The sequence below is a fragment of the Heterocephalus glaber genome, unplaced genomic scaffold (assembly GCF_053883595.1).
Source record: "Heterocephalus glaber isolate CG9 unplaced genomic scaffold, H.glaber_assembly_v1.0 deba00001553, whole genome shotgun sequence".
NCBI classification, from domain to species: Eukaryota; Metazoa; Chordata; class Mammalia; order Rodentia; family Bathyergidae; genus Heterocephalus; species Heterocephalus glaber.
The window spans coordinates 34000629-34018491 of NW_028258344.1; the positions used below are offsets into that span (position 1 = coordinate 34000629).

The 17863-nt window shown below is 37.0% G+C and overlaps 1 protein-coding gene across 8 annotated transcripts in view; it reads right to left on the reverse strand.

Moving 5' to 3' along the window:
• Positions 1-15627, reverse strand: part of CUNH8orf88 (chromosome unknown C8orf88 homolog) — a 30319-nt gene extending 14692 nt beyond the window's left edge. For 3 of the 8 annotated variants that reach the window (XR_015442770.1, XM_087190590.1, XM_087190586.1), the window contains exons 1-4: positions 15492-15615; positions 8646-8831; positions 6742-6815; positions 2000-2062 (exon numbers count right to left, since the gene is read on the reverse strand). Coding sequence is in view for 7 of the 8 variants with exons in the window: in XM_087190590.1 (XP_087046716.1) it covers positions 2000-2062; positions 6742-6815; positions 8646-8718 (210 nt within the window). In the remaining variant the exon portion in view is untranslated. Of the gene's footprint in view, positions 1-1999; positions 2063-6741; positions 6816-8645; positions 8832-12123; positions 15399-15491 lie in introns of those variants that run through there. The other 5 variants (XM_087190589.1, XM_087190588.1, XM_087190587.1 and 2 more) reach the window with 5 other exon arrangements.
• Positions 15628-17863: the final 2236 nt, after the last annotated feature.

Consider the following 17863-nt stretch of genomic DNA (forward strand, 5'->3'; position numbering starts at 1 on the left):
TAAAGTTTTATACTTTTAGGCTTTCTTATTTAGGTTCATAGATCCCTTCAAGTTATTTTCATGTATGGAAAAAAAGGGTTGAAGTTAATTTTTCATATTCTGATACCAGGTGTTCTAGTGCCATTTGCTGAAGACACTATCTCTTCCTGGGCTCTTGAATCGAGTTTATATTCTATAAAATGCTAATGTTAAATAATCTTTCAAAACTCAGTGGACCATATATGTGTGGTTCTATTTCTAGAGTCTCTGTTTTATTCAAATGATCTATATGTCTTTCCTTACACCAACACTGCCTTGATCACTGTAGCTTTAGAAGAAGTCTTATAATTGGGTGCTAAACGTCTTCCAACACTGTTTTTGTTTTTGGCTTTTCTGGGTCCTTTGTACTCCTACATAACTTTAAAATTTCAATATCCAGTTCTTCATTTATAGCAAGTATACACAGACCTGAATTTTTATATATACCTTGTGTTTTCTAATCCTGCTAAATTCAAGTACAAGTTCTCGGGGCTCCTAGAGATTACTTAGTATTTTCTCTGTAGATGATCATTTCATCTACATATAAAGATTTTGCTTCTGCCATGCCAATCCTATCCTAGTTGTGTCATTTTATTGCCAGACTATTTTGGTTTAGACCTATGTTTCAAAGTCTAATGGACAGATGAAAAATAGGCATATATGCCCTTGTTCCCCACTTTAGGGAGAAAGCGTTGTAGCGTCTCCATTCATAGAAGGAGTTTTTGTTGGAAGTATGGAGCACATGTCTTTGATCTGTTGAGAAGATTCTGTTCTACTTTTAGTCTCCTGATAGCTTTTACCATGAACAGCTGTAGAATTTAGTCCAACACTCTTTCTCCAACTAGTGACAGGATCATATGGCTTTCTCCTTTCCTCTGTTAAAATGATTACTTTTGGGGGTGGATCTCCCAATGCTGAACCAACACTGCCATCCCTATAACAAAACCACTTTCTACATACTGCCAGATCTGACTTCTAAGAGTTTGTTTTGTTAAATTTCTATCTATGTTCATACTTTTTTCTTCTATTATCTTTATCCAGTTTTAGGATTAGCACAATGTTGAGTACCTAAAATGAGGGGAGAAGTGTTCCTTCGTTTTTCTGCTTTAATTATTTGATATAATTTATCAGTTAAAATGTTTATGAGCCTGCTGTTGTCATATAGGTAGGTTTTCAAGCTAAGAATATACTTTCTTTTTTGTATTAAATTCTTTTATTGGTACATTGTAGGTATACAACACAATTACATTTCTCATTGGGAATTGTACCTTTACAAAATGCATCTTGGTTCTTATTTTTTCCCCATTCCTAGCCCTCCCTTCACACCCTCCACCCTTCCCTATTTACAAAGACTTTATTTCCATTTTTTCCATTTCTCATCATTTTTTCCTTTCCCTTCTTTCCTTTCCCCTGCCCCTCCCACTACCACTACCCCTTTGGACCTTTTCTTCCTATTTTACATTATCGATTAGGAATATACTTTCTTTAATAGGTGCTATTCAAATTTTATATTTCCTCCAGAGTTAGTTTCATTAATTTGTCTTCTAAGTTACTTCTTAGAAGTTGTCAAATTTATTTCAAAAACGATTTTTGTAATATGCTTTCTATATCCTTTTAAATTCTGTAAAATCTGTGGTAATGTCTCCTGGATCTTAATATTGTAATTTAAAAAATGTATAACTGGTATTGTGTAACAGGAAGAAAAGGTCTAAAAGAGCAGGGGAATTGGGAGGGGTAGGGGAAAGGAAAAAAGGGAAAGGAAAAAATATGAGAAGAGGAAAAAAATGGATACAAGGTCTTTGCAAATAGGGAAGGGTGGAGGGGGTGAAGGGAGGGCAAGGGAAGGGGAAAAAAATAAGAACCAAGACTCATGTAATGGTACAAGATCCCAATGATGAATGTAACTGCACTGTATACCTAAAATGTACCAATAAAGTTAATGGGGAAAAAAAAAAAAGAAAATTCTGCTGGTGCTACATACATTCGGAAGAAGGGTGGAAAAGTCACCAGAGATAGTCAGCCAAAGGAGCAAGGTCAGGGATATCTGAAAAAGAAGAAGAAAAAGAAGGGAAAACTGCCTAAGAATTACGGTCCAAAAGTTAACCCAGGTCCAGAACGATGGCTGCCAATGAGAGAACATTCTTACTACTGAGGAAGAAAAAAGGGTAAAAAGAAGGATCAGATTGGAAACAGCACTCAGGGAGCAACTGCAGGAGCTTCGTCTGAACTGGATGCCAGTAAAACTGTGAGCAGTCCTCCTACCTCCCCAAGACCCAGCAGTGCAGCAACCATATCTGCCTCTACAAGTAACATCATACTCCCAAGACACCAGAAACCTGCAGGGGCTCCAGCAACAAAGAAGAAACAGCAAGAAGGAGGAAAAGGCAGCTGATGATTAGAATATTCTCGGTCCAGGCTGTTTTTAAACTAGTCTCAGTGACACTAGGAACATAATTAAGGTAACACAATGAGAAGCATAGAACTGTCCCCTCTTCCATCCCCATTTCCATAAAATAATTTCTTGTGCATCAAATAGTAAAACATCTTCCTCAAACTGTCCAGTTAGATTTGGCCTACTTGTCCCACATAGTTTTGTACACATTATGAGGACTGAAAATGATTGGGCATTTACCCACCTTGATATCTGTTGCATCCTTTATCTTTGTTTGTTGATCTTTTTTCCATTGCACAAATAAGGCACATTATCCTGAGGTTTCCCAGGATTTAAACAGAAACTATTTTTGCTGTTTCAACTAGAGTCTGAAGATTGAGGATGCTTGTTCCTATCAAGTCCCACTTTAAATTATGTCTCAGGAGGCTCTGGGAAACTAAAAGTGGAATCTTCTGAGCATTCCAAATATTTGCTTAGAAATACCATGTGATAAAAAGGGACCTTATTAAAACACTGATGTTCTTCACTTAGCTAAATGAGTGGCCACAAACAGACTACAGTAAATGTCTTAAATAATTTTAACCACAAATTCTTTGTCACGTGATACTAGAATATGGGATACTTTTCATTTATGTGGCAGCTTTGTCATTTTCATTTTCAGATTATGTTAACATGCTGATTTAGCACCACTGAAGACTTCAAGAAAATACATCAGTGTTGCAAGTAGTTCACTCTTAGACCCAGTGTTAGAGGTCAGATGGGTTTGGACTATCTCAATCAAAAAGATTAATGTTCCTGTCAAGAATATGAAAGTTCAAAAAAAATATGAAAGTTGACTTCATTACATAGAGAGGAAATCAATACCACACAGTATTAAAATCCTAACAGAACTGGTTGACCCAATTAATATACTTAAATGGCTCTTCTTTCTAGTTATGGGTTATGACTGTTCATTACCTTTCCCAGAGTAATGAAGTGTTTTACAGTCAGTTTGTGATGTAAATGTTGCTCGTCTTTGCTTACCTACAAGCCACTCTCTTTCAAAATCTGTGAGACATGTTAGGATGCCTACCCTTATTGGTATTCATTTTATGCTGGCCATCTATTTTAGACTTTTGAGTATTTCCTTGTGACTGTATTACTCTGTCCAGGTTAATAAAATGCTGCTGTGTTTGACTGAACATAAAAAAAATTCTTAAAAAAATAGGTATAGAAGGACCTTATCTCAACTTGATGAAAGCTGTTTATGACAAACCTACTGCCAACATTATATTAAATGGGAAAAAAACTGAAAGCATTTCTTCAAAATCAGGAACAAGACAGGGATGCCCACTATCACCTCTCCTGTTCTATATAGTCTTCAAAACTTTAACCAGAGCAATTAAACAAAAGAAAGAAATCAAAAGGATATGTATAAAAGAGGAAGAACTCAAACTATGCTTATTTGCAGATGACATGACCCTTTATATAGAAGAGGCAAAAAATTCCATCAAAAGACTCCTAAAACAAATAAATGAATTCAGCAGTTTAGCAGAATACAAAATCAACATCCGAAAATCAGTAGTGTTCCCGTACACCAACAATGAATCCACCCAGAAAGAAAGTAGGAAAGCAATATCTTTCACAATATCCTTGACAAAAATTAAACTTAGGAAGGAATACGAAGGAAGTGAAAGACCTCTACAAGGAAAACTACAGTATTCTTAAAAAGATCAAAGAGGACATCAGAAAATGGAAAGATATGCCCTGTACCTGGATAGGCAGAACCAATATTGTCAAAATGGCCATACTATCAAAACTGATACATAGATTTAATACAATCCCAATCAAAATATCAATAGCATTACTCACAGAACTAGGGAAAATAAATCCCAAAATTTATATGGAACTAGAAAAGACCCAGAATAACAAAGGCAATCCTGGGAAACCACAGCAAAACAGGAGACATCAAAACTCCAGATTTCAGATTATATTGCAAAGCTACAGTGACAAAAACACCACAGTACTGGCATAAAAACAGATGTGTGGATCAACAGAACAAAATAGAGGACATAGAAACAACCCCAGGCACACTTAGTTTTCTGATCTTTGACAAAGGAGCCAAAAACATACACTGGAGGAAAGATAGCCTCATTAACAAATGTGCTGGGATAACGGGTTATAAACATTTAGAAGACTGAATATAGACACTTATTTCTTACCATGTACCTGGATATTAAAATAGAAACAATCTGCTGCAAGATAAAATAGGTAAAACTCTTGAACATATAGGCATAAAGACTTTCTGAACAGAACTCCAACTGCACAATAAATAACATCAAGAATCAACAAATGTGATTACATCAAATTAAAAAGCTTCTGCATGACAAAGGGAACAGGACTGGAAGGAACTTTTGCAGCTACTCCTCAGACAGAGGATTACTATTTAGAATATATAAAGAATTCAAAAAAATTAGCTCTCCCAAAATAAAAGACCCAATCAAGAAAATGGGCAATTGAAATGAATAGATACTTCTCAAAAGAAGTACAAATGGCCAACAAATACATGAAAAAATGTTCAGTATCTCATGAAAGAAATGCAAATTAAAACAATACTGACGTCCATCTTATTCCAGACAGAATGTTTATTACCAAGAAATCAAATAAAAAATGCTGGCAAGGCTGTTGGGGGAATATAAACTAGTACAACCACTATGGAAATCAGTATGGAGATGCCCTAAAAAATAAATACCAAAATTCTATTTGAGCCAGTCATTCACCTTGTAAGTATCTTTCCAAAAGAGACATCATATTACAATGCTACACGCATACTCGTGTTTATAGCAGCACAACTCACAATAGCTAAATCTTGGCATATATGTTCATCAATAGATGAGCGGATAAAGAAAATGTGTCATTTACACACCATAAAGTACTACTCCACTGTAAAGAAAGATAAATATAATTTATAGGAAAATGTATACATTTTAAAAACATTATGTCAAGTGAAATAAATCAGACATGTAAGCATAAATATCCTATGACTTCTCTTATATGAGAAATTCAAAGTATAAATAAAGAGCAAAAAAAGTTAGATAATATGAAATGAGAACAAAGCTGCAAATGAGAAGGGAAACTAGAAATGGAAAGAAGGAGTACCAGGGGAATTTTTTTAAAAATATGTGTTATGTACAGGTACCAACCCCCCATGATTAATGTAGTCAATATGTACAGCAAACATGTACTAATAAAAATAAAAAATCAACTATTAGTTTTTTAAAATTTTTAAGTAGATATGAAAATTAGGAAATGTCAAAAATACTAGTTTTCTAAAGTTGTTCCTGTGAGGGGCGTGGAGGTGCATGCCTGTAATCCCAGCACTTGGGAGGCTCAGACAGAAAGATTGCTTCGAGTTTGAGGCCAGTTTGGACTACATAGTGAGTCCGAGGCCAGCCTGGACTACATAGTTAGTCCAAGGCCAGCCTGAACTATATAGTAAGACCTTGTCTCAAAAACAAAAAAGGTGTTCTTATTACTTAACTATAATAGATATTTTAAAAATAAAAAAATCTCATATCTTAAAATTTTAACATTTCACTAACTCTATAGCAGCTACTTAAATGAAGACCTAAACTCAAGCTTGAAGGTAAAACTCTACTTTTCATGTCTGCACATCTTAAAAATTCAAAATACTGATTTTTTCAAATATTTCATAGCATGTTAAAAAAAAGTACACTTACTAAAAGCTTTATAAAAAGTGATTACATGTTATTTCATTTCATTATCATAATCATAAGAAAAGGAAGGTATGACTTCCATGCTATAAGCCATGAAAGTAAAGACAGGAAAGGTTTGGTAACCAACCGAAAATACACAGATAAGAGACAGTTAAGCTAGTTTTCGAAATCCAGGGTTACCATGTGTAGAAGATTCAGGCTGTCCAAGGCCAGCCTGCCGGAACCAAGCATTGTTATCTCTGGGAAAGGTGGGAAGGAAATAGGATAGTAGAGAGACATACAAGAACTTTTAATTAAATTTTTCTTTAAATTTTTCAAAACAAATATACTAAAATGTTCAGATTTCAAAATGCTGGGTGACAGATACATAGGTGTTATATTACCTTTAAAATATGTCTGAAATACATAACATTTCAGAAAATATATAAAGTAGCATAATATCTAGCACACAACAATCATCTAAGAATTGTTATTTTCTATAATGTTTTATCTATAACTTTTTTCTTTCTTTTTTTGTTGCTGGGGATTGAGCAGAGGGCTTCATGTATGCAAAGCATGCAACCTACCACTGAGTTACACTCCCAGGCCCATTTTATTACAGTTTCTAAAACTTACTCTGCTAACTCCACTTTGTAAGCACTGGGTGTTGCATGGATATTCACTTTGAAAGTTGAAAAGCAACGCTGCTCCTGTTAGGAGAGGAAAAAAATTCTATTTTAAATATTCATGATGTCACTAAGTGTTATAACATCACTTGGAAAGCTTAAGTGTTAGGATACTTTTGGTATTATTTTAAAATATTTCTAACATTTCATCTACCCAACAAATACTTATTCAACCCTATGAAATGTCAGCCTCTGTGTTCAGGGATGGATATGGAGGCATGAAAAGAGTTCAGAAGTAAAAATAGTTCATAGTCTAAAAAAACAAGTTAATAAATAATGATTACAATACAATTTGATATACTGTAAACTATAAGAGAAGTTTAGAGACCATAGTAAGGGACAGCAGAGTTAGTTTTGAAGTATTAGAAAGACTTCGCAAAAAGAAGTAATTCAATCTGAGTCTTTAAGTAAAAGAAGATTCTTAAGAACTTAGTTGTTCAGAGTGTGGAAGTGTGCTGAAAAAGGCTAAAATTGATTTCTGATTTATTAAACTTTTCTAATAAACTTACTCTCATCTGAATCTTAAGAGGATTACAGTTAAATGAGAGACTAGGGCCACCTACATATTCCATCCATTCATCTGTGTAAAAGCCTTGAGGGAAGAGATCATTGAAAACCTGAATCTGGAGAGGAGGAGGTAGGGGCATTGGCAAAAGCTTCTGATAGAAAGAAGCTGCTGCCAATTGCTTTATATCCTCCCCTTTAGGGTAAAATCAGAGATTTGACACTATAAAACTGCTTCCAGTGCACCAAAAGGACATGGGATCAGCATTGCTAAACTGTGGTCTAAAAGTATCCATTAATTTTATTTGTCTGTTGCAAAAGTGACAGCTATATTGAAAGGAAACTTAGCCAAAGTAGAGGCAATCTTTCTTATAGGAATGAAAGGTGGGAGAACAAACAGGGGACAGGGATTGATACCATTCCTTACCTTTTTTGCTTCATTTTTCTATCAATAAAAAGGATATATTTTCCTTTATCTAAGTTGTCAGTTAATTCAACACAAAGACTAAACAAAATATAAACAGGTTATGTGTATGTCACCTAAGTTAGAACAAAGAAGTTATTCTGACAATAAGAACTGAACAGAATAAAAAGGTTAATACTCTAATTTAGTTAAGTATCAAGTATTTTAAGAATTTGCCCAATAAAAAATAAAATAAAAGGAATTTATCCAAGAGAATAGTTTTATGGACAAAAGAACATTTAATTTTAGGTATTTGCTTTTGTTTAGATTTTCTGAAATTAGATATATTCCAGGTCAAGCATAGCCCTAACCTGTGCTAGATGCCAAGTATAACCTGAGTGCTGTAAAATCTGTGTTAATTTTTTGTGTTTGTTTTTGGCTTTGTTTTGCACATAAGTATCTCTTTTAAAAAGTTAATTCTCCAACATGACTGCTGTGCAGTGATCATAACCACAGGACACAACTGATATTGGCAGTATCACTCTAATTAGATGCCGGTTGACTTTGAAAAATAAAACATAAAAATAATAACTATATGCAGTTACTTTCTGCCAAGGATTATTTTTCCTACCCTTGTTAGTCTGATAGACTTTGGGCTAAAAGTAGATTATTAATATTTTGGGGGCCAGGGATTTAGCTCAATGGCACCGCGCCTGCCTCACAAGCACAAGGTCCTTAGTTCAATTCCTGGTTCCAAAAAAAGAAAAGAAAAAAAATATTTTTCTTTTGGTAATAACTTGTAATTCTTAAAATATAAAAGATGATTAGTTTTTATTATTTCTTTAAATATCTACCTCAAACAATTACTTTATATATTATTTAACTTTTCAATCCTAATTAACCATTAACAAATTAATATTTAAAGAACTGTATACTGTATTACTCACCTGAGGAAGAAGTCAGATGATGAACAGGTCTTGCTGGTTGAAGCGATTTACCAATCAATTTTTTGGTCTCCATTGTCACAAAGGCCTTGAGGTTCCATACTTTAAAAGGGAAAAATGCATTTTTATCTTTTGCACAAGATGTTTTGCTTGTATATGAATAACCACAATACTCATTTGAAGATGGATCTGTTTCATAAATTGGAAGACACAAACACAGAAAAGCATTTAAAATAATATATAATAATCACAGACCTCTTTAGAGCATTTGTCACATTCCCTCTTTAAAACATCTTCCTCCATTAATTTCACTCACCCTCCTCTTTTGGCTTATTTCCTATCTGTAGGCTTATTTGCCTCTTCTAACTTCCTTAAGTGATTTTTTCTGCTCTTTAATTAAATATAGAGATTCAACTAAATTGATCTTTAGCCCTCTTAGGTAATCTCACTTATTCTTATGATTTCAATGACCTATGTACATAAATACAATCTAATTATGCTTCCAGCATCTACATCTCTTAAACTCCTGTTTCATTTTTCTAATTGCCAAATCCCATTTCAATTTCTTATCACAGGCTCTTCAAATTAAACTTACCCAAAATCAAATGAATTACTTTGACCCCAAAGACCTCCCTCCTCTTGGATTCCTTAAAGTCATCACCAACTCCTTTAGATTATTCTTGAAGACACCTTCAATTTGATGGTGTAAATTATAGCACCCATCCCATAATTAGTCTCTAATTCCTGCCCATTCTATTTGCAAAACATCTCATATATATTTTTATTCCCATCACTACTCTCTTAATCCCAGTGTTTTATAACTCATCTCTCTGATCCCTTTTTAAATAAGTTTAAGTGCTTTCCTCTAATATACCAAAATCATGACATTAAAGAAAACTGCACTCTATTAAATTGTTTTTCATACTAGACAAAAAATGAGATTTTTTAAGTGAGGGACAATATTTATTAACTCTGTGTCACCTGTAACTAATATAGAATCTGTACTGAATCCAAAATAGGGATAAAACAACATTCCCTGAACAAATGGATGAACATAGTATCTTTTCTCTATAAAGTATGACCCTTTATATATATTCTTGCTTTAAAAACCTTTATTAAGAATTTATTAATATTCTCCTTGATTATTAATGACAGAGGAAATGTTCATGTTATGCAGAACAAATTTATAAATTAGGCACTACTAATATTTAAAAGTAGCTTTCATGTCAGCCTACCTGGGTTCACTGAATAGCTGCACTACCTCATTATGAAACTATGGATAACAATAGTTCCTACCCCATAAGGTTGGTGAGAAAACTAAATAATATAACTCACAAAAAGTTCCTCAATACAACATCTCATGCATAATTAAGAGTTCAATCAGTGTTAGTTAATATTATTGTCCTCATTTTACACATAAGGCTTAGAGAAATAAGGTAAGTCACCCAGGAACAAGTCTAGAAAGCAATGGGCATGCTCCTATCCATATTGCTTCACAACACTCTACAGTCTATCTAACCCCAATCTCTTTCCATCTCAGATCCATGTTCTCATTAAATAACTTTGTGTTTCTCATAAAAGAATCCTGAAACCTCTCCTAATGTGATACTTATTGCACAAGTTGCAGCTACCTATTAATCAAGTATTAAGTTACAGTTCTATCATTCAAGTATGTCTGTATTGTGTAGTATAGTGCCTTGTACACAGTGGATGTTCAATAAATTATTGAATCAATGTTTTTTGTTTTACCATGTACCTAGGTATTCAAGTGCTCTGCTGAAGTTCCCTAACCCTCCTTATTGCTCTTCTCCCAAGTAACTATTTCATCTGTCAAGGGCAACTTCAAGCTCAAGCTTTCTTTAGAAAAGTACCTTCATGCCTCAATAGGTAATATTAAATAACAGTTTGTGTGAAGTTCTCTAATTCCTAATAGTTAGTAGTAACATAAAAATAATTCTTCCTTTTAACTCTCCTCCTCCACTAGTCCCTACTATAGTCTATCAATGTTTCTAAAATATATTATATGGCTATTTGAGTAGACTACAAGTTACCTGAGGCTACAAAAACTAAACCTTACTTATCTTTGGATCCTAGTACTTGCAACATAATTGGTGTAACTATACAAACTGTAAATTTAAGTACCTCACTATAACTAAAACTGACATCTGCATGGAACACAGGCTTTCTAAATTTTTATGTCCATCAGTATAAGTCAAAACTAAAACCCCACTGGGCTTCGTACCTGTTCATCCAAAAATAACTGTAAGCATTTGATTGCAAGTGAATCATAAATCTAAATGATTGTTTCCTCATGAATAAGATAGGATTAGCAACTCTCCCTTTCAGTTCCAATAAATGTTTTATCATTTTAAATGTCCTTAGAAATGTATAAATGTTAAAGTCATAAACTTATAAACAACTTCTCAAAGTTGGCAATGATGACTATGCCCAGTTACTTTTTCTGAAATTTGAAGATAAGGCAGCCAATATTCCAAGTTAATATCTACCTCACTTTGTAATTTGTCCTGTTAACTAGCAGCACAAAATGGTGATTAACAATCTTCTAAACAAAACTAATGCTGTATGTACTTGTTGGCAATATAACTTTGATGTAACAGGAAGTAAAAAAGTCATATAAGTACCAAAATATACCTCAAATAAATACAGAATATTTTCTATGTGGAAGGGGATACTTTTAAAAGTACCAGACACTGATCTAATATATTGGTTCACTTAATATATTCCCTAGCCATTCCAAATGAAGGACCCTAGTTAGCAAGACAAACTCCATATTGCTGCTTGACCCATCTGCCTGTCCTTTAGATGAACTCAGAAAGAGGAAGCTTAGAAACCTCCTCCCCTTAAAAGGTCCCTTTAGAAATAACAATTAATCCACTATTGCTTTACAAATGTTCTAACAGCAGGACGTTCCGCTTCTGTACCTTTTGCTTGTTTTGCTAGTTCTATCCTATAGGGGGGCCTAGAAACTGCTGGCCTCAAAGGTGTATAAAACATGTTTGTCTCCCCAGAGCTGGGGCTCGAGTCCGATGCTTGGCTCGGGTCCCGGCCGGTAATAAACTCCTGTGTGGATTTAATATCGGTCTCTGGTTGGTTCTCTCTCGCTGGGTCTAACTTTCTTGGAGGCCCCAGAGAGATAGCCAGCTGCTCTAGAGCTTATTATTATCTTGGAGCCATTGTTTCTTTTTAGGAGAGACCAGGATCAGACATCAGCAGTGTTTGGCCCCTCTGGACACTGGTCTGCGGAAGGAGAGGCCACCCTGACAGTATTCTGGGGCTCTGGGTAGGCAGGTCCCAGTCAGGCCCTGTCGCCGATCAACCGACCTGCAGGAGTTTATCGGGAAAGCCTCTAGAGGTAAGAATCAAATGATTCTTAGTGCACTGTGGGTAGGTAGGAGGAGGAAGCCAGATTCAGCACAGGTTCCCCTACCTAGAGTCTCTTTACGACAGCAAGCAGACTCACTGGGTCGGAGTCCTCAGAAGAGCAACTGCCTGGGTGGGGTCCCAATCCATTCGGCCCCAGAGGTTTTACTTGGCCAAAGTTTGTCTTTGTCGATTTATTGTTGTCTGTCTGCTTGCTCTGTGTGCCTTTTGTGTTTTCACAGGCTAAAATTATGGGATCTTCACAGTCCATAGAAGGAACTCCACTTGATTGTGTCTTGAATAACTTCAAAAAAATTTATTCCACAGAGAAGATAAAAATGGCATGAAATTTTCCAAAGGCAAATTATGAACCCTGTGTCAATTAGAATGGCCCAGTGTCAGAGTCAGTTGGCCCCTGTGGGAACTTATTCTATGCACATTGCTCGCAAGGTCTGGAATATGGTGACCCGAGTTGGGGGCCCACAGGTCCCGATCAACCTTTGGCACTCCATCGGGACAGGACTACAGTCCATCAGCCCTGTCTTCCTCCTCCCTTTTCCTTCAAAACAGACAGCGCCTGGGGGAGGATTGATTTATGTCCCTTTTACAACTCGTGATCTTTACAATTGGAAACATCAAAATCTCCCCTTCTCTGAAAAACCTGAGGCATTAATCTCTCTTCTTGAGCCTGTTTTTCATACCCATCAGCCAACCTGGGATGATTGCCAGCAGCTTTTACAGATCCTGTAAAAAGATCCTGAGGAGTGGGACCACATTTATCAACAGGCAGTCAAAGAGGCCCTGGGGCCAAACCCCAGCGTCACTCCTGGAACCCTGGGGTATTCGGCTAGGGCTGAGGCTGCAGTTTCGTCACAGTGCCCCGAATGGGACCCCAATGATGATGACAGTAAGAGGAGCCTGGGGGCCTACTGCTAGCACTTACTAGGGGGACTCCAGGCAGCTGCCAGAAAGGTAAGTGAGGTTTCCCAGGGCCCTAATACTAGTATGCAGTAACTTTCCATCCTGTTACCCATAAGAAACTAGTGAATCAGAATACAAAAGAATAGAATACTGGCACACAGTTCCTTGTTTTTCATTGCTCAGCTGAAATTGAGTGGTAGGCTATAAAGTCCTTTCCAGCTGCTGAGCAAGGCAAATCCAGAGTATTCAAACTAGGGATTTTCAAAAGTTGGGGAGTTACAGAGCTCCATTATATGATTTTGCAAAACAAGTAAACAAAAAAAATGAAAGCTCTTTTTGTGCCACCTACCTTTCAGTTAGTTGTAGGAAAGAAACAGCTAGGACTCCCCCATATATAAATGCACTTCAGTCAAGAAAATAAGAAAAGATGGTGCCATAAAATACTATCTAGTGTTAAAAAAAAAAAAGTAAACTACGCCTGTATAGAAACACTGACAGTATAGGGAATGAATTAGAGATTACAATGCATACCACATACTACCATTATGTTATTAATGGAAAAACTTAAGTATTTACCAGACAATTATTATGAACTGATTTATTGGATTATAATCTAGACAGGGCTCCACAAAGTAGATCCTAACTCTCAGTTTAGTTAAAAATAATAAAGGCTTAATTGAACTACAAAGCCAGTATACAAAATAACTTCAATCTTAAACTCCAATGTTTCCTTCAACCACACAGCTCAATAAGTTACTAATTACTGGTGTTACCTAAATATTTTTGGTAACTGTTACAAAGGTTTCAAAAGAAACAGAATCCCACGTGTAACTAGTAACAAGTAGCAGACCTATCATAAAGCTGTCTTTTTAAATGTAAATATATAGTTTTGTGACATAAATGTTTATTAAAGAATATTTTGATCCAATCTCTCAAAAGTAATAGAAATGCTGAGAAATGGCTGCTGAATAAAGTAAGTCTTTTTCAAATTCACACATACTTAACAAATCTCAAAAGGCCAAGGTGTATAAACAGAATATTGGTTAGGAATATTAGTCAGGAGACTTAAGTTGTATTTGATGTTCTACATCTGGAAAAAAACAACAGTATTTTAGGTTCCTTTACTGAGGCCTATCAATAATGAAATTACCAATTAACTCAAAATTCCAAAGAACCATACAATGGGGTAATAAACACACAACTGACCAATTTGGACACAATCTCACTATCCAGCATATATTTCTTCAATTAAAATGCCATTTTTAAGATCCTTCTACATGCTAAACACCTCACATATAGTATGTAATTTAACTCTGAGCCATACGTTAACTGTTGGAGAAAATTATTTGCTGGATTTTACAAGGAAAAACCTGAGGTTCAGAAAAATGGGGAGACAAACCCAAATCACACAGCTAAGTGAGGATTTCATTACAAAGTTTATGCCTTTGCTCTAAAATTACCTGTTTGGTAAGTAAAACATCAGATTATCCACTATTCCAAACAGGTGTTACATGTATGGATTGTTTTTAAAAAAAACTATAAGGCAGCACATATATGGATAAAGCCTTGCTAGATAATTTTTAAATACCAAAACTTTACATTTCCTCAATTTTCAATTTTTCTTAGAATATTAAAATATAGCATTATGTTTTCCTCATTCTACAGATATGATGTATTGCCATACATAGGCCACAACTAAGAAATATACTAGGTGCTGCTTCTAGAAGCTAGATCCTCAGCTTAAAATCTCCAATTTAAATTTTAGACTTCTCAGGCTTGGGGTTGTAGCACAATGGTAGAGCTCTTGAGTAGGTTGCCCAAGGCCTTGGGTTTGATCCCCAGCACCACCTCATAGATAAAATAAATAAATCTAGATTTCTTTGGAAAGTGCTGACGGTTTTGCTGCAATTAAAAAATAAGACTATCTTCATTTACCTGTGTAATTTCCTTACAATGACTCGTTTGGATTTAATCTCAATTTCCAACTTCAAAACATTACTTTTACAAAGGTTAATATTCCTTAAAACCAAATGCTGTTTCCTTGTAGGTAAACGGCGAGACTGATAAAATGACAGATGAAAAGTAACAAACTCAGAAAAATAAGAGGTGAACCAGTTACGAGTCATTCCACAAACCTAGTGGCACTATTCGGGAAAACTCTTTAAATATCAAAAGCTCAAAGTTCTACCATATTTTATACCTTCTTTTTACAACCTAAATAAAATACAGATAGACAAGTTTTTCTGAAGTATCTTTCAATACAAACACGACTAAGTGGTTGGGATAAATCTGTCCAGGCAACAGGTGTCCGTGGCTATGCTAACCTGTCCTTTCTGTCGCTTCGCCTAGAACATTTTTTGCCACAGGACGCGCGGGACGAAAGGCCGTGAAAGCAGCCGGCCGCCCGCCTCAGGGCCCGGGACCGGTAAACGCCCCTCGGCCGCTCGCCCCTCGCCGACCAGTCCCCTCCTCAGCCCGACCCGCCCGAAGCGCTTCTCCCGCTCCCCGCGCCAGCGCCTCCTCACTCTCTCCCTCCCCGCCGCCTACCGCCTCAAGATCCCAGCGCTCTTCAGGGCTTTGGCGTCGCGGCGCTGAGGACCCTGCTGCCCGTCGGGAAACAACTGCCGCGCGCGGCGGCTCCGGGGGCGGGGCTCCGAGGCGCGGGGCTAGCGGGACGCGAGCAGTTAATCGGGAGGCGCGCGCCTCCCCAGCCGGCGTCCGTTGGAGGCGGCGGTGGCAACGGGCGGCGTCTCTGAGGTGTTGCGCGAATCGCCCTGGACCGGGCTCGCCAGCCTCGCCTAGGCACCCCGCAGCGCGGGCAGCAGCTCCAGGCAGCTTCTGTGAGGGGGGCCGCCTCGGGGATCGCGCTGACGAATTCATCGCATTCATCGCTGAGGGGCTCTGGGTGCGGGGCTGGGGCTGGCGCCGGCTTCCGGTCGGCAGGAGTACCGCAACGCGCACGGCGCGCAGTCGGGCAAGGGTCAGGAGCAGCGGGAGCAACGCCCTCCGAATCTAAATCCCGGTTTTCAGTCTTCATTTCCATGTTTGAGCTTTCCCTCCGTGTCGTTGAGAACTCGCCGAGGACTCGTTTCAGTCTGTGGCGGGGACGTGGGGGCCGCCCACGGGAAAGGACGGTTCCTGCCGTCGCGGGGCGCGCAGGCCGGTGGAGGGGCGAAGCTGCCCTTTGGCCACCATTTAGGGCGGGTTCAGCTCACGAGATGCTTCGAGTGTTGCAGCTGGCTGGGAGAGAGCGTTGGAAACGGAGAGGGAAAAGTGCAAAAAAGAGAACGTGTCCAGTGTGGAGAAATTGAGCTGGGTAACAGGACTGGGAAAAAGGAAACAGGAGAGGTGAACGTAAATCAGATTTTGAGACTTTATTCATGGTTTGGCTTGTAAGAGAAGCAATATTTTTAAAGGATTTGAAACAGCATTGACATAGTCAAAATTGAATCTTTGAAAGATCAATCTGACAGCAGGGCAGGGGAGGGAAAGATGGAGGCATTTACCATCCCTCCTGGAGGAAATAAGGTGTCTGAGCAAGTGGGGAAGACGAAGGGGTAGGTCTGGGCGCACGTGAGGGGAAATCAGTTGGCTTTAGCGACAGGTTGGATAGGAGAGAATACAGGGTGACTTTGGACTTCTGGCTTCAGCGAAAAAATGAGTAAATGGTCGTGGCGTAAAATAAGGAGTACTGTATTAGAGGCAGAACAGGTTGGGGAAAGAAATGAGTTCAGATTGGGACTTACATATCTAAGATTATAATGGCATGTTTAAGTCAAAACATCCAAAAAGCTATTTTATATATACACAGAAAATATATACCAGTACATATGTATGCATATATAAAGTATATACATCCATATGTCATAGACATTGTACATAAATTACATTAGGAAAGGGAGGCTGAATACTTTTAAAAAATGCTTACTCATTCCAGAAGCATTTATTAAGAGAACTCAAAAGGTCAGTAACTGCCATAGGAGGCTGGAAACCACGGTGTTTAACTAGTATGAGTGGCTGAAAAAGGAAATATCTGAAAAGAGATCATCTAAGCCTGAAAGCAGGTGTAGAATACACGAGTACTTCGGTAAATGGTAGGTATAGTAGGTGTTGGTGACCTGGAGTAAGAAAAATTTGTTTGCATATTCTAGATCAGTATGTCTGGGTCTCAGAAGGCAAAAAAAGAATGTTGAAGGTGAGTTTGAAGAAATGGAAACAGCCAAAATCATACAACGTTTAATAGATTCTAGTAAGGATGTTAAATTTTTAAAATTTGGAAGCACTGAAGGGTCTTACTTAAGTGAGGCAGTAATATGATAGAATTTACCATTTAAAAAGGCGTGGAGATTCACAAGCGCTAACATGGATAGTCAAGTTTTTGCTAGCTATCTTTGTGTAGAAACGGATTCCAAGAACACTCCTACCACTCACTGAGAGTTCTCCTGGCATCAGAAGCTAAGATGCAGGGTCAGATCATGTGATAAGCACATATCCTGTGGCATAAGCTACTGGAAGTCTGTGGACAGTTAGATCAGTGCTTCCTTCCAAACTCCGAATGTAAAAAATTGTAGATGCAGGATTCAATTCTCAATCAATCTAGTCAAAATAGATGTTTTCTTCTTGAGGAATATATTCAACAATGCATAATATGTAATTTTAATACATCTTACAAAAATTATTTTTCAATTACCATATAAATCAATATAAATTATTTTGACAAAAAGCAATTTGGAAGATCAAGTAAAACTAAAATCTGTAATTTATTGAGGGAAAAATAAATTTTTAAATAGAAGTAAATAGAGTCTTGAATTTTTCTGATAATTGATAAAGGAAAAATGAACCACATAAACATATCAAAAATTTAAAATATTCCTTGTTGATTTTGCATGAAATATTGGCATCTATAAGGGTACCTAAAA